The sequence below is a fragment of the Mesocricetus auratus genome, unplaced genomic scaffold, assembly GCF_017639785.1.
Source record: "Mesocricetus auratus isolate SY011 unplaced genomic scaffold, BCM_Maur_2.0 Super-Scaffold_100025, whole genome shotgun sequence".
Taxonomy (NCBI): domain Eukaryota; kingdom Metazoa; phylum Chordata; class Mammalia; order Rodentia; family Cricetidae; genus Mesocricetus; species Mesocricetus auratus.
In genome coordinates this window covers 16,137,427-16,160,000 of record NW_024429206.1, presented here as the reverse complement: position 1 = coordinate 16,160,000, position 22,574 = coordinate 16,137,427, and the positions used below count along the sequence as shown (strand labels likewise).

The following is a 22,574-nucleotide window of genomic DNA, read 5'->3' as shown; positions in this document are numbered from 1 at the left end:
GAAAGAATGTGTCTAGAAAGAATTTGTCTAGAAAGAATTTGTCTGAAATAACAAAAAGAATCACAGTTGGTTTTCAAACAGTGGGAAATGGGCAGGGGTAGAGCTCTCAGCTGGCGGAGTTCTGAACATGCAGCATCCTGGGTTTGATTCTAGCATTCCTCACGTCATGGTGACCCCCAACCATACAATTATTTTTGTTGCTACTTCATAACTGTAATTTCGCTACTGTTAGGAATCACTATGTGAACATCTGTGTTTTCTGGTTGTCTTGGTGACCCTCGGGGTCAAGAGCCACATGGTGAGAACCGCTGGCATAAAGAGTGAGGGTACATGCCTGCCTGCAAGACTAGCACAAGGGAGGTGGAGGCCGAAGGATGAAAAGTTCAAGGCCAGCCCGGGCTATACAGTGAGTCTGAGGCTAGCCTGGGCTACGGGAGACCTTGTTGTCAAAAGACAGATACAAACCCCAGGAACTGTTCTCTCCCAGTCTGGAAGCCTAAAATCCAGGTGTGGACTAGCTTGCTTCCCTGTGAGGACCCAGGGTCTGAACCTTCACACACCCTTTCCTGAAGCCCCCTGAAGCCTCTAAGGTAGCAGTTCTCAACCTGGGGGTGGCAAATGACCCTTTCACAGCGTTGCCTAAGACTGTCGGAAATATCAGATCTTTACATAAGGATTCATACATAACAGTAGCAAAATTGTGGTTATGAAGTAGCAGCGAAAATAATTGTGTGATTGGAGGTTACCACAACATGAGAAACTATACTAAAGGGTGGCAGTGTTAGGAAGGTTGAGAACCACTGTTCCAAGCATTCCAGGGCCAGTGGGGGCTCAGGGCCATCTGGCTTGCAGATGTGCTTCTCCAGCCTCCCCAGTGGCTGCCTCTCATCTTCCATGAAAGGACTCTCCTCCTTAGGGGCACACTAAGGGGTTTGGGTCAGGGCCAATGTGATTTCTCAACTCATTCGTATCTACGGAGCCCTGTTCCAAAAAGGGAATAGTGACAGGGCCAGGCAGGAGGTGGACATATCCATGGGAGCCTGGGGGTCGTAGTTCTGTGGAGGAATTCAAGAAACAGCAAAACCAGAAAAGTCTGTGTGGTGCCGGGAGAGACTGTGGCTGAGAGCTATGGTAGAACTCTGGTCTGGCTGCCATTATCACTCCCACATCTCAGAGCCAGGGAGGAGCAGGTGCCAGCTTTGGAAATAGCTTTCTGAGATTGCTCTCTCCCACCTAGATACTTTTCTGGCTCCATGAAGGGCGGTTGGGGAGGGGGAGGAGGCAGGGGGAGCAGGGCTTGCTCCTACTTGCTCCAAGCCAAGCCTCTGACAGCGCTAACTCCCCTCAGGGCCTGTGAAACCCAGGTTCCAATTCAAGATCCTGGGGCCTGGGAACACCTGCAGTGGTTCCAAGTTGTAGTTACTTTGAGGAAAAGATGTGCAGGAGCCAGACAGGAGTCAGACACCCTGAGCATAGTGTGTGTGTGTGTGTGTGTGTGTGTGTGTGTGTGTGTGTGTGTGTGTCTGTGTCTGTGTCTGTGTCTGTGTCTGTGTCTGTGTCTGTGTGTCTGTGTGTCTGTGTGTGTCTGTGTCTGTGTGTGGCCTGTGTGGGAGGACCACCCTCCAGTCCCAAGCTCAGCCTTCAACTCCTGGGGGCTAGTGACTCACAGGTGTAGCGCTGGCCAAGTGACACCATGGCCTAGCTCAGGAGGGAATCAGAGCCGCTTAAGGGCCTCTTAGAATGACTCGTGGCCTTTGTGTCAGACCCCAGACCTTGAGGTTTTCAGAGGGCTGGCAAAACAAGGGGGGGTTGGGGGCAGGGATTGTGTCAGCTCTGCTCCGTCTTGTCTTTCAGATGGCGATTCAGATACCAGGGCATCACAAAGCCTCTCTGGCTCCAGGTGCCAGCAGATCCTCCCTCCCTCGGCTCTCTTTTCTCTCCTCCCTCCCTCCTGTTGAGATCTGTGAAAAAGCAAGTCACTCAGGTTGTGTTGAAATGAAATAGAAGGCACAATGGCCATAACTGTGGTTTCAGACAGGCTGGAGCTGAAGCTTGGAGATGTTGCCATGGAAACGCGGAGGTCTTCACACGAGGGGCATTTGAAGCCGGGCAGAGTGGGTCCAGAGTGCCAGGATAGCTGTGTGTGGGGCTGGGAGAAGAGTTGGGGTGCTGGGACAGGATGTAACTGAATCTTCTCTTTGCAAAAGGCCACAAAGGGAGCAGACTTGCTTCCCCTGGGAGCGTTTACTCAGATATCATTATAAGATCTTGGCGTGACAGTCACACGTTTATCTGCATAGGCTGGGATCAGGGAGACAGACACACAGCTGATGCATGCATCCCCAGGTCCCCTAGCCTGCTGGAAACAACACGGCTCAGCCATGGACCTTGTGTGTGAGCATTCAGGGATCCACTTGGCATGACCTCATCCTGCCCACAAGAGACACCATTGCATCCAAGCTGGGGAGAGTGTGGGTGTCCTGCAAGAGATGGGTTTTGAACCTGCTTCCGCCCAGGGCCAGGTGCCCAGGAACAGTCCTTGCCTCAGGAGGGAAACTGAACTCTGCTATTTCGCTACTTCACAGAAGAAGGGCGGGTCCTGATCCCAGGACACTCTAACTATGCCCTGTGGTCACAGCACACTCCTGTGGCCTAGCTGTTCCATGTGCGGTGCCCACTCCAATGTGAGGCAGGAGGCCTGACCTTCACAGGCTCTAGGGTACCGGGGAAGAGGCAGCCAGGACAAGAATTCTGGTTTTCTGGGTTGGGAAGAGAATATTGCTGTAGCAAGAATAGGGGTAGCCTTTAATCCCAGCACTCGGGAGGTAGAGGCAGGTGGATCTCTGTGAATTTGAGACCAGTCTGGTCTACAGAATGAGTTCCAGGACAGCCAGAGTATGCAGAGAAATCATGTTTCAAAAAAGGAGTGAGGGTGTCTGGAGAGATGGCTCAGTGGTTAAGAACACTGGCTGCTCTTCAAGAGGACCTGGGTTCAATTCCCAGCACCCACATGGCAGCTCACAACTGTTTGTAACTCCAGTTCCAGAGGATCTGACACTTTCACACCAATTCACATAAAATAAAGCTAAATACATTTCCAAAAAGAAAGAAACAAAAGAAAAGACGCTGGAAAGATGGCTGAGTGGTTAAGAGCACTGGTTGTTCTTCCAAAGGGCCCGGGTTCTATTCTCAGAACCATCTATAATGGGATCTGATGTCCTCTTCTGCCATGAAGATGTGCAGGGAGACAGAGCACTCATATACATACATAAATCAATCTTTAAAAATAGCTGGAGACTGGGGTGGGTGGCTCAGTGGGTAAAGCCCTTGTCCTGCAAGCCTGGGGTTTCCAATCTCCAGGACACACATAAGAGCCAGACGCTTGCATGTCTTTAATCCCAGCACACCTGGATGGAGATGGGAGACTTGTGGGACAGCTGGTATATGAAGCAGGGAACAAAAGGCCCTGTTCACACAGGGTGGGAGGCGAGGACTGTCACCCATGGCTGTCCCTCCACATGTGTGCCAAATACACCCATGGCTGTCCCTCCACATGTGTGCCAAATACACCCATGGCTGTCCCTCCACATGTGTGCCAAATACACCCATGGCTGTCCCTCCACATGTGTGCCAAATACACCCATGGCTGTCCCTCCACATGTGTGCCAAATACACCCATGGCTGTCCCTCCACATGTGTGCCAAATACACCCATGGCTGTCCCTCCACATGTGTGCCAAATACACCCATGGCTGTCCCTCCACATGTGTGCACAAATACACAAAAAACCAGCAGGTCAGGCCTATGCTCCCTCTTCAGTCAACTTGTTAATTTAGGCAAACAGGGTCTTATGTGTGGTGGTGGCTTGTATAGGAATGGCCCGCATAGGCTCATGTGTTTGAACGCTTGGCCCATAGGGAGGGGCACAATTAGGAGTAGGTGTGGCCTTGTTGGAGGCAGTTTGTCACTCTGGAGGCAGGTTTTTTTTAAAGATTTATTTATTATATATACATAGTTCTGCCTGCATATCAGAAGAGGACACCAGATCTCATTATAGACGGTTGTGAGCCACCATGTGGGTGCTGGGAATTGAACTCGGGACCTCTGGAAGAGCAGTCAGTGCTCTTAACCTCTGAGCCATCTCTCCAGCCCCAGGAGGCAGGTTTTGAGGTCTTATATATGCTCAAGCCAGGCCTAGAGTAGCAGTCTCCTTCTGTTGCCTGCAAATCAAGATGAAGAACTCGCAGCTCCTTCTCCAGCACCACGACAGCCTGCATGTCACCATGCTTCTTGCCATGACAATAATGGACTAAACTTCTGAAACAGTAAGCCAACCCCAATTAAATTTTTTCCTTTATAAGAGCTGCCCAGGTCATTCACGGCTCATAGCAATAGAAACCCTAACTAAGACAATGTGTAACCCAGACTAGCCTCCAGTTTTGATCACTCATCCCTCTGCCTCCTGAATGCTGGAATTAGAGGCATATGTTATCATACCTACAGTCTGGACTAGCCTCCGACTCTCAGTCTCCCTGCCTCAGCTCTTGGCCCCTGATTACAAATACAGGAGTTTGTTGAAATTCTCATTCATCTCTCTCTCTCAGAGCTGGTCCTCTCTGTCTTCAGGTGTGCTGCATAGTTTTTTTTAAGATTTATTTATTTATCACATATACACCAGATTGAATTGTAGATGGTTGTGAGCTACCATGTGGTTGCTGGGAATTGAACTCAAGATCTCTGGAAGAGCAGTCAGTGCTGTTAACCTCTGAGCCATCCCTCCAGCCCCCGTGCTGCATAGTTTTATGTCAGCTTGGCACAAGTTAAATTCTCCTGCGAAGAGGGAGCCTCAGTTGAGAAAATCCCTGGGTTAGCTCCCACTGTGGGCAAACCTGCAGGGCATTTTCTTAATTAGTAATTGATGAGGGAGGGCCCAGCCCATTGTGGGTGGAGCCATCCCAGGGCTGGTGGTCCCCAGTTCCATAAGAAAGCAGGCTGAGGCCAGGCATTGGTGGCGCACACCTTTAATCCCAGCACTCGGAGGCAGAGGCAGGCGGATCTCTGTGAGTTCCAGGCCAGCCTGGACTACAAAGAGAGTTCCAGGATAGGTTCCAAAGCTACACAGAGAAACTGTGTCTCGAATCCCTGCCTCCAAAACAAAACAAGAATTTTAAAGACAGAGCATCATGTAGTCCACGCTGGCCTTGAAACTTGCAAGTTAGCTGAGGATGGCCTTCTGCCTCCAGTGCCCATGTTACTGAATTACCGAGCTTCAACCACCCTGCTAGACTAGTAGGCTCTTTTTTACTAGTGAGGAACCATCTCCAGAATTCCTTCAGCATTTTATTGGCCAGAACTTTGTCTCGTGTCCTCTCCACAGCCAATCACAGTGAGAGGCATGGCGTGACCCAAGTTGGCTTAGACAATGAGGATTTTTTTTCCTGTTGAGGCCCTAGGTTCCCCTTTTTTGAACACGTGTGGCTACAGGGAGAAGTAAAGCCTCAGCCTGCAAAATAGCAGAAGGAACAGAGGCTGCAGAGTGCGCTTGTAATCTCAGCATTCTGGAAGCTGAGGCAGAAGGATTGCTGTGAATTCAAAACTAGCCTGGTCTACAGAGCAAGGCCCTCTCTTTTTTAAATAATGTATTTATTTTTATTTTATATGCATTGGTGCTTTGCTGCATGTATGTTTGTATAAAGATGTCAGATCTTGGAATTACAGGCAGTTGTGAACTGCCATGTGGGTTCTGGGAATGGAACCTGGGTTCTCTGGAAGAACCATCAATGCTCTTAACTGCTGAGTCATCTCTCCAGCCCAAGGCCCTGTCTTCAAATACAAAATACAGGAGAAAAAAGATAAAGAAGACCAAAGATGCATTTCCAAGGCACTGCGCTTGCATTCTGTGCACGAGGCCCTTCCAGGACAAAAAGGAGACAGTAGGAGATCATTAGGGAAAGCTTTGGTACCTGCTTGTTGTCATACTCCCAAAGATTCCTGGGCATTTATCCCCCCAACCCCCAGTGGTGTGTAGTACTGAGCCCTCCATTGCGTCTCAGCGGTGGCTGTCCCAGTGGTGAGCCCTGCCATCTCATCACGGCTCTGCTGTCTCCTGTGACCGGAGGTGCTATGACTGGAAACTTTGACATGGCCTGAGGAGTCCTAGGTGCTCCCCACCTGTGGCACTTCCTGCACAGAGAGCTGCACAGGTTGGGAGCCACACCGAAGCCAGGGAGTGACTGATGTCAGTGGAATGTGACGGAGGACCCAGGGACATGAGGGTTCAGTGAGTCATCATCACGTCTCGATCACTTGGGACAGTGTTCGGCTTGTTAAAGGCAAGTGACAGAAGTCAGCCACAGTATGCATGCCTTTAATCCCAGCACTCAGGAGGCAGAGATACAGGTCTCTGTGAGTTCGAGGCCAGTCTGGTCTACAGAGCGAGTTTCAGGACAGCCAGGGCTACACAGAGGGACCCTCCCCCCAAAAAAGTGACTGTCTTCGTTTCTTGTTGCTATGATACAGCACTCCATCAGATGCACTTTAAGGGAAAGAGAATTTGCTTCCTCTCAGACTGAGGGTGCGCCTGTCATGTGGAGAAAGTCCTGACAACAGGGTTATGAGGTAGGTAGCCATGTTAGACCAGGAGTCAGGAAGCAGAGAGCAGTGGTTGCTGGCCCTCAGCTCCCTCCCTTTCTCTCGCAGTCACCCAAGCCCACGAAGTGCTCTCAGTTAGGGCAGGATTTTCCACCTCAATTAGCCTAATCAAGATCATCTCAGGCACACCTAGCCAGAGGCTAACCTACTCTAGATAACCCTTCCCAGGAATGCCTGGGTTCAATCTCCCAGTCCAGGTGTCTGGGACCCAGACAGGTTCCCCAAATGACCAGGTGTGTTTTGTACTGGGGCAGGCAGTTGGAGTCCCTTCTTACCTCCACATGCTGCACCCCCCCTTCCGGTAGCTTTCAGTGTTGGTCTAAAGTAGCTTCTGAGTGCTTCCTGGGGGCCCGAGAGCCTCACTAGGAGGAACCTGCCTCCACCCCTGCTCCCTGCAGCCTCACATCTGCACCCCAGCGACTCCCTAGAACACTTAGGGCTAGGAGTAGAAGAAGAACACCCGGGAGCCTGCTTTCCTCTCCTCCTCTGACCCCTTCAACCCAGATGCTGTTCCTAATGACCCGCCCCCAGCTGGTGACTGCCATCCCATACTTGGGGTAGAGGTGGGGAAGATCTTCAGCGGAGGGTAGCCTGGGCTACAGAGTGTGAGCCTTTCTCTCTCAAAAACAGCCTTCCCAAACCAAACCAATCAGCTGGCTGGTGGCCTGAGGGATCATGGAAGGATTCTTGGTGGAGGAGGTGGACACTGGGGATAGGTTTCCTTCCAGTGGCTCCTCCACAGCTTGGGAACACCAGGACCCCCAGGAATGCTCCCAGTGTAAATGCATCTCTTGGGGCAATTTGGTGTCACTTCTGTCTTACTAGTTGAAACAATGGTCACAGTGTCTGTTTGAGAGGGAAGGAGACGACACTGGCTTCATTTAGTGGCTGAGAAGATGTCATAGAGCATTGGGAGGCATAGCCTACTGTCTCTCTGTGTCCTTTTCAACTCTCCCAGGCCATGTCCAGCCTGAATTTGGAGGGCCAGGAGGCTCCAGGGTATGTGGGGAAAGGGGTTGGTGGTTCAACAGTACCCTTCGAGAAGCCCCCACTCACCCTTAGGGGCCTCCTTGATAATGTAGATAGGCCTTCCTTCAAGAGAACCCAACTGGAGGCTAGAGAGATGCCTTGGCAGTTGAGAGCACTTGTTGCTCTTTCAGAAGACCCAGGTTCAATTCCCAGATCCCACATAGTGGCTCACAACTGAAACTGTCTGTAACTCCAGTCCCAGAGGATCCAATGCCACATTTCACATATGTGGCACACAGTTGTGCATGCAAACACTCTTACACATGAATAAAAATTATAATTTTTTTTGAGACAGGGTTTCTCTGTGTAGTGTCCTGGAGCTCACTCTATAGACCAGGCTGGCCTCAAACTCACAGGGATCCACCTGCCTCTGTCTCCTGAGTGCTGGGATTAAAGGCGTGCGATGCCACACTGCCTGGCAAAAGCTTTAAAATTTTTGAGAAAGTCCGAACAAGGAACTAATTCAGAGTCCATTATTAGCCTTTTGGCCAGGTTGTTCTTGTAGTTGGGATTGTTAGCATCTTTCTAGGTAACAAGCGATGGTATGTAGAGACCTAATTGGCCTAGGGCCACTAAATCTTGCATTCCTTCTCAATTGCCTCTGCCTGTAGCAGAGGAAGGGCTAACTCAGGGCAGCTATCAGCAATGGTCACACTCATCTTCTCCAGAAAGAAACACACACCTGCCTTTACAGAGTGTGAAGGGTCCCTGTCATAACCATGGCCAGGAAGAGGGTTCTGGGCTGCCTTGAATGACATTTTCCGTGGGAGAGAGTTATGTGAACTTTTTCTTTGCATACGTGTGTACACCGGTTCGTGTGTGCACCATACAAGTGCAGTGTCATTGGAGGCCAGAAGGGGGCGTCTGATTTCCCCTGGAACTGGAGTTGTGAGCTGCCTGATGTAGATGTGTGATTCTGAACAAGCGTCCTCTGCAGGAATAGCAAGAGCCCAGCTGTCTCTCCAGCTCTACTTTTTTTTTGAGACAGGGTCTCTTTATTCACCTGCCTCTGCCTCCTGAGTACAACTTAATGAACTCCCTATAGTTAGAATTGATATTCCAAAAGGAAGCTATAAAGCTTCACAGTAAATTTTACACTTTTAATATAGAATGTATTCTATGCACTTATCCACTCCCCCTGCCCCTGCCATCCACAACAGAACTAGCACTAGAAAAGCATTTAGCTTTGTATAAACTTTTGTTGGATACCTGCATTCAACCCTTCCCTATTCCCTTATATTTAGTCTTTCTAGTTCCTTTCTTATATTATAACACAGCCACATGTACATTTATTTGCCTAGATACATGTATGATTGGCTAGATTCTGCATATGAGAGGCTGTGAGACCTTACATTCTAAGTCAGTGGTTCTCAACCTGTGGGTCGAAACCCCCCGGGGGAGTCGCATATGAGATACCCTGCACATCAGATATTTCATTATGATTCATAACAGTAGTGAAACTCCAGTTATGAAGTAGCAGCAAAATAATTTTATGGTTGGGGGTCACCACAAAATGAGGAACCGTATTAAAGGGTTGCAGCATCAGGAAGGTTGAGAACCTCTGACCTAAGTTGATCCATTTCCCTGGAAAAAAAAATTGACTTTGCTCGTCTTTACAGCTGGGTAGTATTCCATTTTATGAAATACCAACTTTTGGTTATGCACTCACCTGTTGATGGATGAAGAGGATGACTTCAATCTTTGCTATAGTGAATAAAGCATATCTGTCTCTCTCTCTGCTCAGGCAGGGAGGCCAAGCAATGTCTTCTTGTTTCCTGCTGCCATCTTTGTGGGCAACCAATCCCATGTTGGGGGTGTAGCTCAGCAGCCCATGGGGACCTCCCCACACAGGCACCTTCGTCCTGGACCAGCCTCACCCAAGAGGAGATATTGCAGCTCCTGAAGGACAAAGGTGAGGTGTAGCCGGCAGCCCTAGGAAGAGGGAAGTGGCTGAGAGAGGGTGACTGGGACACACAGGGCAGGGCTCTACGATTTACACTGACACAGAGGGCTGAGGCTGTTTGTTGGGTTTGGACATTTATTTTATTTATTTATTTTTTTGAGACAGGGTTTCATCTGTGTATCTCTGGCTGTCCTAGAACAACTCACTTTGTAGACCAGGCTGGCTTCGAACTCACAGAGGTCCACCTGTCTCTGCCTCTCTGAGTGCTGGGATAAAAGGCATGTGCCACCACTGCCTATTGTTTTCTAGACAGGGTCTCAGGATGCCGCCTTGGTTGGAATTCACTAGATAGACCAGGCTGGTCTTCAACTCACAGAAATCCACCTACATCTGTCTCCCAAGTGCTGGTTAGGACTACAGGTGTGTGCTACCACATCCCTCTTAACTGCGTTTGACACTGTTTTCCCTAGTACTGTCATTCCAATCTGGAATCAATTTAAGAATTTGGAGATCAGCCGGGCGTTGGTGGCGCATGCCTTTAATCCCAGCACTCAGGAGGCAGAGGCAGACGGATCTCTGTGAGTTCGAGGCCAGCCTGGTCTACCAAGCGAGTTCCAGGACAGCCTCCAAAACAATACAGAGAAACCCTGTCTCGAAAAACCAAAAAAAAAAAAAAAAAAAAAAGAATTTGGAGATCACATGATTCACATCCTTTTTTAACCAGGTATGTTTGAAGATTACTGTAGAAGACACACACACTACAACACATACATATTCACATACCATACCACACACACACACACACACACACATCACAACAAACATACATACACACATACCACACCACACACATGCACCCTTACACACATACCACACCACACACATGCACCCTAACACATACATACATATGTACCACAACACACACATGCCACACCACACACACATAAACACATACCACACCACACACACACACACACACACCACACCACACCACAGGTACACACACACATACACACACACACACACATACCACACCACAGGTATACACACACACACACACACACACACACATCACCCTTGAATCTGTCTGCTTCAGGGACACTGTTGGGCCTCTCCCCACCTCTTCTTGAGACAGGGTCTCACTCCTTAGCCCAGGCTGACACCGAGCTTCTAGCAATCCTCCTGCCTCGGTACTGAGATTACAAGCGTGAGCCACCAAGCCTGGCTCATCCCCTCCTTACTCCTGTTCCTCAGCCCAGCAGTGCAGACTCTCCTCTGTCCTTGGGAGATAAAAATGAGGACAAGCTGGGGGAGGGGGTACAGGGCAGGAAACTGAGCCATTGCCAGGTGTGTGGCCAGGGTTCTCAGGGCTCCCCCACAGGCTCCTCCATTCCCCAGACTGTGGAGGAGGAAGCAGGGGTTTAACAGCTTTTCAAGGCAGAGGAAGAAGAAAGCCAGGGAAGCCAGAAAGTCCATTGGCTGCCTGCTGAGTGGAGATAAGTCCAAGGGGAAATGGACAGAGGGAAGGACATGGCCAGAATGAGGAGTCCTTGTCATCTTGAAAGGGTGGACAGGAAACCAGTGGTCATTGATATGATGTTTGAGCAAGGATGAGGACTCTGGACACTGGGGGAAGAGGGCGCCGATGAACAAAGGCCCTGAGATAGGAACTGGCAGCTTGAGAGTCAGGTGTGGCTGCTCCAGAGTGGGGCAGAGGATGGTGACCTTACCAATTACAGCAAGGGCTTGGGTCTTCACTCTGAGGTAGGAGGGAGCCAAAGAAAAGATGCGCGCGCGCGTGTGTGTGTGTGTGTGTGTGTGTGTGTGTGTGTGTGTGTGTGTGTGGTTATATATACTATGTATTATATAATTTGCATATGGTAAACTCACTCATTTAAAGAGGAAGATTTTGGGCATGGTGGTACACACCTTTAGTCCCAGCATGCAGGGGGCAGAAGCAGGTAGATCTCTGTGAGTCTGAGACCAGCCAGGGCTGCACAGTGTGACTTTGTCTCAAAGGTAAATAAACTGTAAGATTCAGTGGCACAGTGACAGAGCAGGAAGGGGGGTGGGGAGAACTTAAGCCCTGAACGGTCCCTTCCACTCCTTTAGCCCTGGGAGCCCTTCAGCCCCTTTCTGATTGGATTCACTTTCATCATTTCATGCACATTTGGAACCCTGGTCTTGTGTGTCTGGCTTCTCTCTCTTACTGGTGTCTTCTGGATCCATCCACATGGCAGCATGCATCGGAGACTCAGTATCCCCTCCTGTGCACAGGCCACATTTGACGGTTGCTAGATGGCTGGACAGCTGTGGAACACAAGAACGGAAACTTGTGCACCTGAGTTGCTGTAGGTGTGTGCGTTCTTTCTGCGGTACAGACCTGGGAGCCGAACTGGGGGCTCATGGAGTTTCCAGGTCCATCTTCAGAGCTGGACCATGCCTCAGGTGCCCACCAGTGTGTGTAACCTGGTTTTTGGCATCCCCAGCAGAGCTCTTGGGTGCATTCCTTTCTTCTGCATTGAGGATGGACCTGGGGCCACTTACGTGCTCTAGGCAAGCGCTCTTTTGTTGAGCCATCCTGCCCTCTTTTTACTCTTAGAAATGGGCTCTCACTGAATTGCTAGCCTTGACCTCATTCTGTACCCTAGGCTGGCCTCGAGCTTATGATCCTTCTGCCTCAGGTTCCCAAGTAGCTGAGTTGACAGGTCTGGCTTCTAGCTGTGTTTTGATTGTGGAAATCTCTGTACTGAAGACATCTAATGGGGTCTTTAGTATGTGGCTAACGTATGCTTTCTCTGACCTCATCCTGATAGGTTTTGTCAACTTTACACAAACTCGAGTCACGGGGAGAAGGACACATTGGTTGAGGAATCACCTCCATCAGATTGGCTTGAGGGCAAGAGTGGGCATTTTCTTGATTTATGATGGATGTGGAATGGTCCAGCCCACTGTGGGTGGTGCCACTCCTAGGCAGGTGGTCCTCGCATGTACAAGAAAGCAGGCTGAGCAAGCCACCAGGAGCAAGCCAGGAAGCAGCATCCTCCACGGCCTCTGCATCAGCTCCTGCCCCAGGTTCCTGTCCTGAGTTCCTGCCTTGGCTTGCCCTAATGATGGGCTGTGAGCTGTAAGCTGAAACAAACCAACTCTTCCCCAAGATGCCTTTGGTCAGTGTTTTATCACAGCCATAGAAAGCAAGCCAGGACAAGCCTTTTCCTGGGTGGGCCTTCTCTGCAGGCACCTGGAATTGACCTTCCTCTCCCATCCCAGGCCATCCTGTGTTGTCTCCCTGACTCCTCTCAGCAAGGCCAGGATTTAGTCACACGCACTGCCCATCCTTTAATGTCCATTCTCTCTGTGTGTCATCCAATGATAATGTAGCTGGTCCCCAGAGCCCAAGGCCAGGGCCAGAGCTCTATGAAGTAAGCATCACGCAAATGTGGACCTTGAAGGCTTGGAGACAGTTTGGACTGCGTGTGACGGTCAAGGCAAGTGGGTATCAAGGAAGGAGGATGCCGGGGCCTGGCAGACCTGAGCTTTCCGCTGACTGGCAAACTCCCAGGAACCACTGGCGTCATCAGAAATAAAACAACCCAGAACTGAAGGATGTTGAAGGCCTCAAAGGCCTCAAGGACATCTTATTTTTAAAGGTTTATTTTATTTTTAGTTATGTCTTTGTGTGCATTTGTGTGCCCGGGTGCAGGTCCGGAGGAGGCCAGAGGGATTAGATCCCTTGGAATTGGAGTTGAAGAATGTTATGAGATGCCCAACGTGGGTGCTGGGAGCTGAACTCCTGTTCTCAGGAAGAACAGCAAGTGCTTTTAATCATTGGTTGAGTCATCTTTCCAGCTCCCTTTGGTGAAATTTTATCAATTAAATGATTAGTGAGTCCATGAGTGATGAATGAATGAGTTCCCTAAAAGTTTGCTTAAACATTTAAAAAGTGTTTTATGTTTGTTTTATTTTTATGGCAGTATATGCCTTAATTAATTAATTTATTTTTAAGATTTTTTATTATGCATATAATGTCCTGCTGGCATGTAAGTCTACACACCAGAAGAGGGCACCAGATCTCATCACAGATGGTTGTGAGCCACCATGTGGTTGCTGGGAATTGCACTCAGGACCTCTGGAAGAACAGTCAGTGCTCTTAACCTTTGAGCCACCTCTCCAGTCCCATGTTTATTTTATTTTATTTATTGTTTATTTATTCTTGAAACAAGGTCTCACTATGTAGTCTCGGCTATGTAGACCAGGCTGGCCTTAAACTCACAGAGATCCACCTGTCTCTACCTCCTCAGCGCTAGCATTTAAGGTGTGCACTGACTAGCCGGGCAGTGGTGGCACACACCTTTAATCCCAGCACTTGGGAGGCAGAGGCAGGCGGATCTCTGTGAGTTCAAGACCAGCCTGGTCTACAAGAGCTAGTTCCAGGACAGGTTCCAAAACTACACAGGGAAACTCTGTGTTGGAAAAAAAAAAGTGTGCACTATCATGTCTGGCCACATGTATTTATTTTGTGTATATACCTTGGAAGCCAGAGGATAACTTGAAGGAGTCAATTCTTGACTTCCATTAAGTGGGTCCTGGGGTTTGAAATTACTTCCTCAGGCTTAGCAGCAAGTGACTTTATTCAGCGAAGCGTCTTGCCAACTTCAATGCTTAATTTTTTATCTATTACCTGCTTGGTAGTTTGATAGGCATGGTGCTAGGTGCCAGGGATATGCTGATACTCAAAAAAAAGACCAGCTTCTGGGATGGAGAGATGCTCAGTGGTTAAGAGCCCTTGCGGCTCTTGCAGAGGGCCTGTGTTCCATTCTCAGCACCCATATGGCAGCAAGTAGCTACCCAGAATTACAGTTCCAGGGGATCCGATGCCCCCTTCTGACCTCTGAGGGTACCAGAAACACAGATGGTGCACAGACATGCATGCAGGAAAGACACTTGCACACTTGAACTAAATAAATCCAAAACAAGCAAACTCCATGCTGGTAGTTCCATTGCTGGGTGGGCAGAGACAGGAGGGGCGATCCCAGGGGCTGGACGGCCAGTGACTTCCCAGTAGGACATTCTGTCTCAAAGGGCAGATTCAGGTGCACCCGCAAACATGCACACACCTAGATACAGGAGAAAGACAGACAGGAGGCTGAGAGTTCAGTGAACCCAGGGACGGAGGTGGGTGGGGCCTTGGAACATCATCTGAGTCCTACAGTGTACATTCCAGGCTTTGGGGAGTGGGGGTGGGAGGGCTGGCCGGCTACCAATGGCCAGCACTCAGCTGAGTGCAGTTCTGATCCCCTCTCATTACAGGAAAGGGCACAAGGTGCTGAGGGCACTCGGGGCTCTGGGCCGGGACTCTTCACAGTCCAGGTTCCTCTGCACCTGTTCCTAGCCCATGCCCCTGATGGAGGTCAGGGCTGCAAGTATGGCTTGGCTGTCTCTCCAGAATTTACCAGATGCTCAGTAAATCTCGATGTAGGGACATTTTGCTGAAGGTGGTTCCCAAGAGAAGGCCTTCTGGGATTTAACGGGAACTGGAGTGGCCCGTATTCTTAGGAGGATTAGCTTGGGGCACCTGATGTCAGGGACACTGCGGGGCCATCCTTGTGTGACCCAGGAAGAGTCTTACAGGGCAGCAACACCCTTAGGAGAGCCAAGGACCTGGTCTGTAAGAGGTTTGCCTGGGGAAGGTAGTGACACCCAACACATGTAGGACTGGGTTTTCTCACTTGTGATATCCAGAGTAGGAAGCAGGCCTTGCCTCATTAAGTTGCCCTGTGCCTCAGTTTCCTTGGCAGTAACACAGACGGTTAGGATTAGAGCAGTGGTTCTCAACATTCCTAATGCTGTGACCCTTTAATACAGTTCCTCATGTTGTGGTGACCCCCCAACCTAGAAATATTTCCTTTGCTACTTCATAACTGTATTTTACTACCGTTATGAATCGTAATGTAAATATTTGATATTTCCGATGGTCTTAGTCAATCTCTGTGAAAAGGTCTTTCAAGCTTCCACAGGGGTTGCGACTCACACGTTGAGAAACCTTGTCTTAGAGGCTCTGGCTGTGTCCTGGACATAAGCTAACTGCGCACTGGGCAGGTCGGGAAAATAGAGTTCCCACCTCCCCGAGTGGGGTTTATGTTAGAAAAAAACGCCCAACCGAGCGCAAAAGAGCCAGTGGCGCTGGGTGATAAGGAAGAGTCACCAGGGAGCATAGTGGCGAGGCGAGGCCACTGTCTGATAAGCCTCTAGAACACCTTCCTGGATGGAGTCGGGGCCCAGCGGGTGTCTGCGGCTTGGAATTCCGAGTGGAGGGTGTGAAAAGAAAGGGAAGGACTCGGAGTTCCTAGTGGAGGATTTGCAAAGGTCCCGAGAGACATGGAATTCCGAGTGGACAGCATCCAAAGCCGGGAAGGACACGGAATGGAGGGAGTGCAAAGGCCGGGACGGAGGGACCCAGGAATTTGGAGTGGAGGGCGTGCGTGGCCCGGAGGCAGGCCCCAGATGACTGCAACTGTGCAAGGCAGGGCATGCTGGAGCTAGAGGTATTCGCACCAGTCCGGAGAAAGAAGAGATCGAAGGAGTAGGGGTAGCTAGTGCAGAGGTGCCAGGGGCTTCTGCGCTCTACGGAGAGCGCGTCGGTCCCCACTTTGACAAGCGAGAGACAAGGAAGCTCAGTGGAGGAGCGCACGCAGCGGGAATCCTGGCACACTGAGCACTGGTTCTGAAGGCTGCGACAACTCGAAGGGGCCGCTCCAGATGGAGGCCACGCCCATGACTCGCCATCAGAGCACCGCCCACTTCCCGCCCACCCCACCCCCCTCCGGAATCCCGCGCTGCGCGAGGGGGCGGGCTGCCCGGGCCATGGCGCATAAAGCCTCTGGCCACCTGCAGGGCTACTGCTGCTCCGGCATCTGCCCGGGACTCACCTTGCTGAAACGTGAGCCTCGGCTTCTGTCATCTCTGTGGCCTCCGTCGCCTCTGTCTCTGTCCCCTTCAGGCCCTGAGCCCCGCGAGCCCGGGCCGCACACGCGGACATGGGCGGCAGCGCCAGGGCGCGCTGGGTGGCGGTGGGGCTGGGCATCGTGGGGCTGTTGTGCGCTGTGCTCGGCGTGGTTATGATCCTTGTGATGCCCTCGCTCATCAAACAGCAAGTGCTAAAGGTGAGTGAGTGATGCGTCCTCCGGCGGAGCGGGACGCAGGGTGGGACAGTGGCGCTTCCCACCTTCCCACCACCTGGGAGGCCCAGGCTCACCCCGGAGGCTTGGAGGTCTGAGTGAGTCACCAGCGTCCCAGGGGCCTGACCCTCACTGAAGCAGAAGTGTGGCCTGGTTGTCCGTGAGTTTCAGTTGCCGCTGCCCTGAACTCCAGCCGTTCTACACATCCCGGTTGGTGACTGTACCTAGTGACCTCAGGGCAGTGGGCAGTTGGTGGCCCTTGTATCTCCGTAGGCTCCCATGGACGCCCAGTTTTCAGTGGGTACTCTGCCTGGCTCCTCCCGCCCAGATGCCCCAGCGATGCCCTGGCTCGCCCCCACACTGCCTGCCAGCCTGGAGAGTTAAGTAGCTTTCCTCCCCCACGCTCTGGCGGAGGCAAACAGTACCCAGGTCTCCGAGGGTAGGCAGCCGGGCCTCTCTCCTGATCTCACTCAGTCTTAGGTCCTGTTGCCCTTTCAACCAGGGACCTATACTAGGCGGGCGGTGCCGTTGAAGCCACAGACTCTGCCCTGGGAGCCTGTGTCCAACGATTGAGCACAGATCTGTGCTCATTAAGTCCTGGAGATTACCGTGTTATTACACTCCAGCGAAGGATGCTTCTGAGACTCTGAGCTACCCCGGAAGGGGAAACCGAGGCTGGCTTTTAGGGAACATCTAGTTAGAACTGGACCTGGGATATAGAAGAGACTGTTTGTTGTTAAGGGAATTGTCTGACATCTTTCCTCTTGGTGGGTTTGTTTACTGGGAATTTAAGAATGACTTCGTGTACTGTGCCCCGTGAATGAAGGAGGGAATGAATGAAGGTTGCTCTTTCTTAGGCTGCTGCCACCTACCAGGGCCTGGCTCGCCTTCCAGATGGAGCCACGGGTGGCCACACTGTCAGTTCTAGTGCTTTGGAATTTCCACCCTTGTACCTGAAGATCCTGGGGTCTGGTAGCAAAGAAGTCCCAGGGTCCCAGGACTTGCGGTGTCTGGGGAAGAGGGAAACCCTTTTCCGTCAGAGCATCAGAACTAGCAAAGTAGCGGTGGCAGCCTTGTCTCAGTGGCAGCCTATGGTTTCACCAACACCAAGATCCGGTCCTGTGCACCCAGCACGTGGGCTGACTGCCTGCTCCTCGCCCAGCGTTCGGTGGGTGGAGGGAGCAGGTGACCCCTGCTCTCCTATTTGGGCGTGAGGGGAGTCTCAGCTGGTTCTCAGGCTCCTTTTAGGAGTGTTGTCTTTATTGAGTTGGCACAGAGACTAAGGATGTCTGCGGGGGTGGAGGTGGTAGGGTGTTAGAGGGTTAGCGTTGGGACTGCGCATGCCTGTCGGGTCAGTGGGACGGGGGACGGGGGGGGGCGTTTGTCCCGGGCTTTGAGAAGGAAAACCATGTTTGGCTGAGTTGTCCTACAGCTAGAAGCTTGGGGCTTTAAGTTTGAGTGAGCAGCTTCCAGCACCCTGCTTGTGAAAATCCCAAAGGCGATTGGTTGGGGGCTGAGTGGCGTGAAGGAAGGAAGACAGGAAGACACGCCTAGTCCAAGACAGCCGCTTCTTAGCCGCCCTGGCTGGAGTGTAGCCGACCTCCTGTGGGAGAAGAAAGCTCACTTCAGGGGCTGGCTGGAGGGCGGGGGCGGAGGGGAGCAGGGAGGGACCTGGGAGTTGACTTTGGCTACTTTCGTTCTGTACCACTTGAATGGAAGCCTTGTTTTTTTGAATTTTCATGTTTTATGTTTTTTTTTTGGGCCAGTTAAAGAAGTTGATGTATAAAAGGTAGGAATACTTGGTTGTTTAAGAAAACAAACAAACAAACAAAAACCCCAACAAAACAGGGAGCTGGAGAGATGGCTCAGTAGTGCTCCTCCAGAGGACCTGGGTTCAATTCCCAGCACCCACATAGGAACTCACAATTGTCTGCAAATTCAGTTCCAGGGGATCTGCTACCCTCACACAGACATACATGTAGGCAAAACACCAATGTCATGAAATTAAAGATAAATAAATTATAAGAAAAAAATCAGGACTGGGGTATAGGTCAGTGATAGAGCAGTTATCCAGCATGTAACAGGTCCTGGATTCCAGCACACACACGGGGGGGGGGGGGATTTCTTTTGATCTTATAGGTATCTCTTTAGACATGTATATATATATACATATATATGTATATGTATATATATATATATACACACACAAAATCGTGTGTGTGTGTGTGTGTGTGCGCGCGCGCGTGCGCGCGCCAGGTAGGCAGCCAGCAAGCCCCAGCCATCTTCCTGTCTCTGCCTTCCCCTAGCACTAGGGTTATAGGTGCACTCTCAGCTTTGCCCAGCATTTAATGTGCTGGGGGTTTACATTCAGGTCCTGTTTGCCCAGCAAGCATTTTGCCCATTCGGCCACCTCATTAACTCTGATGGACATCTTGTACAAAACCTGAAATGGATTGTATGTGCTTTCCTTCCTTCCTTCCTTCCTTCCTTCCTTCCTTCCTTCCTTCCTTCCTCCCTCTATTTTTTTGGGGGGGTCAGGGTCTCACTATGTAGCCCAGGTTGGCCTCAAACTCAGAGATCCAGGTTTGGCTACCTCTTGAGTGCTGGTATTAAAAATGTGCACCACCATGCCTGGCTTAAGTAGTATGGTTTTCTGTTTGGTGTTAGTGCTTAACGTGTGCCTCTGTGGCTGGGTTTGCCACACAAGTTGAGGCCAGAGGTTGATGTCTAGTGTCTTCCTCAATTGCTCTGCACGTATTTTGAGACAGGCTCTCACTGGATATGGGACATACCTTTTTTTCCAGACACTCACTGGCTGGTGAGTCCCCGGGATCTGCTTGTCTCCGTGTGTCCCAGTGCCGGAGTTCCAGACACAAACTACTGTGCTCAAGGGTTTTATTGATTTTGGTCTTTGCTTTCTTTTTTGTTTCGTTATTTTTGTTTGTTTCTTTGAGACAGGGTTTCTGTGTGTATCCCTGGCTGTCCTGGAACTCACTCTGCAGACCAGGCTGGTTTCAAATTCAGGGATCCACCTGCCTCTGCCTCCAAAGGCATGCAGCACACCTGGCCACACCTGGCTCAGTGTTCAGCTTTTGTTTGGGTTCTGAGAATCAGAACTGAGATTCTCTAGGAAGCACTTGACCCACTGAGCTACCTTCCCAACCGTGTTCAAAGGTTTCTGCATGACAGGCAGAACATGCCAATCTGTTAACTGCCTCCCCACTGGGTGGTAGTCCTTTGTTCCTCCGGCTCCTCTGTTGACCACTTCCTTCGTCCCAGGCTACGGAGAACACATGCCCTCCGGTGTGAGTCCAAAGACACTTTTGCAGTGTGATTCTTGGCCTATGGACCCGCAGGTGTGCTCCATTTCGCTTTTGGCATTTTCTTCTTTACTCCCACTGACAAGCCGTGGGACTATCCACTTCCCCTTATTTCTTCTTTCATAACATCGCCGTCTTTGGCTATCCGGTGGCTTTGATTCACACCTTTGGCTCCACAGAGGTTGGGCAGGAATGTGATGCCCGTGTAGGTGACAGTTTCCAGAGCTTAGGGGGGTAGGTAGGTGCACTGTGGCATGTGCTAGCTGGGGCCAGTCCATCACTTGGGAGCTGGACTTTCTTAATGGGGCCAGATCTGGTTTGCTCCTCTGAGGGATTAGCAAATTACAAAGGGGATTACAAGTACCTTTGGAAATGTCCTGCCTGCATCTTTCTGGTTTGAACTCAACCACAGCGTTGTGAAACAGGCCCAGGCTGCGGAATTCTTCCTTTCTGCAGATAAGGGATCTGGGCCATAGCAAAGGTCGGGGAGCTGGTTGCTGAGCAGCTGCTGTGGTGGGCTGGGAGAGATGCCACTGGGAAGCAGGAAATGGGCAAGAGCCCACTCTGTACAGTGAGCTGCGGGGCAGAGTCAAAAAAGAATTGAGACGGGTCAGGTTACAAAAACACAAGGGCTGGGCAGGAGTGGCGACACCTTTAACCCCAGCCCTCTGGGAGGCAAAGCCAGGCAGCTCTCTGTGAGTTCGAGACCAGCCTGGTCTACAGTGTGAGTTCCAGGAAAGCCAGGGCTACACAGGGAAACCTGTCCAAAAAAACAAAAAACAAAACAAACAAACAAACAAAAAACAAAAAACAAAAGAAAAAAATAAGAAAAAGGAAAAACACATGGGTGATGGAGAAAAATGGCTGTTTCTGTTAAAGCTCCTCTTCCCCAGCCTCTTGCCTGTGGTCCCAGGCACTTGCAGGCTGAGGCAGGAGGACTGTAAATTCAAAGCTGGCCCTGGGAAGTTCAAACAGTGAGACCCTGTCTTTAAATAAAATGTACTCTAGATATGTTGGTACGCATTGTTAATCCCAGTGTTCAGAAGGCAGAGGCAGGCAGATTTCTGAGTCGACTTCCTGGACAGCCAGGGATACATAGAGAAACTCTGCCGAATGAATGAATGAATGAATGAATGAATGAACGAACGGGTAAAAAGAAAACTGAGGATACAGCTCAGTGACAGAGTGCTTGTCCAACATGTGCAAAACCCTGGATTTAATCCCCTGTGCTGCAAAACATAACGAACAAACAAAAAGGTAATGGTTTCCTACGTTTTCAAGAGATCCGTGTCAGTGCAGCAGCGGTTCAGAAAGCGGTGTGGCAGAATGCACACCACACACACACACACACACACATACACACACACACACACACACACACACACACTCACAGTAGGTAATGCCTGGTCCAGGATTCTTTGCATTTTTGTTTTATTTTACGAGTGTGGGTGTTTTGCCTTCCTGTACATCTGTGCGCCACATGTGTGCGGTGCCTTCAGAGACCAGACCAGGGTGCGAGGTCCTCTGCAACTGGACTTAGAGATGGTTGTGAGCCGCCATCATGTGGGTGATAGGAATCGAACCCAGGTCCTCTGGGAGAGCAGCCGGCGCTCTCTTTCTTTTTTTTTATTTTTATTTTTTGGTTTTTACGAGACAGGGTTTCTCTGTATTGTTTTGGAGGCTATCGGTCCAGCCTGGCCTTGAACTCACAGAGATCCGCCTGCCTCTGCCTCCCGAGTGCTGGGATTAAAGGTGTGCGCCACCACCGCCCGGCGGCGCTCTCTTTCTTAACTACTGAGCCATCTCTCCAGCCCACCGAGATTCTCTTTGTAAAATATTATTTGCATGTATTTATTAGTCTGTGAGCAGAGGGGTTGTGCCGCAGCATGCCCGTGAGGCCAGGGAACAACTTTCAGGAGTCAGTTTTCTCGTCCTACTATGTGGATCCCAGGGATCGAACTCCGGTCCTCAGGCTTGGCAGCAAGCTCCTTTACCTGCTGAGCCACCTCACCAGCCCCAATGGTTATTATTTTGCTTATTGTCCTTTGAGGCAAGGTCTCACTGAGTTACCCAGGCTTTATTTGAAATTCTCCTGCCTCAGCCTCCTGAATTCCGGGGCAACAGGCCTGTACCAACCCACCCGCCCTCTTTAAAAACAAAAAGAGAATATACCCACGTGTTATGAATCTAACTAAAATGACAAGTGAGGCAGTGTCTTGGTTAGGGTTATGATTGCTGTGGTGAAACTCCTGACTAAAGTAAGGTTGGGGAGAAGACGGGACAGGAACTCAAGCGGGGTAAGAATCTGGGGGCAGGAGCTGGTGCAGAGGCCATGGAGGATGCTGCTTACTGACTTGCTCCCCATGGCTTGCTCAGCCTGCTTTCTTACAGAACCCAGGACCACCAGCCCTGGAGTGGCTCCACCTACAATGGGCTGGGTCCTCCCACATCATCACTAATTAAGACGATGCTTTACGGGCTTGTGTACGGCCCG

At 50.6% G+C, this 22,574-nt stretch overlaps 1 protein-coding gene and 1 long non-coding RNA gene across 4 annotated transcripts in view; both read left to right on the top strand.

The window, feature by feature from the left end:
• The window catches only part of LOC121134057, a 7,834-nt gene extending 5,821 nt beyond the window's left edge, over positions 1–2,013 (top strand). Inside the window, exon 4 of the long non-coding RNA XR_005871068.1 lies at positions 1,855–2,013. This is a non-coding gene — a long non-coding RNA (uncharacterized LOC121134057). The remainder of the gene's footprint in view (positions 1–1,854) is intronic.
• Positions 2,014–16,424: 14,411 nt separating this feature from the next.
• Scarb1 (scavenger receptor class B member 1) overlaps positions 16,425–22,574 on the top strand; it is a 73,808-nt gene continuing 67,658 nt past the window's right edge. For 2 of the 3 annotated variants that reach the window (XM_013120965.3, XM_005080605.4), the window contains exon 1: positions 16,425–16,745. In XM_013120965.3, the coding sequence (XP_012976419.1) occupies positions 16,620–16,745 (126 nt within the window). In that variant the 5' untranslated portion in view covers positions 16,425–16,619. The remainder of the gene's footprint in view (positions 16,746–22,574) is intronic. The other variant, XM_005080604.4, reaches the window with a different exon arrangement.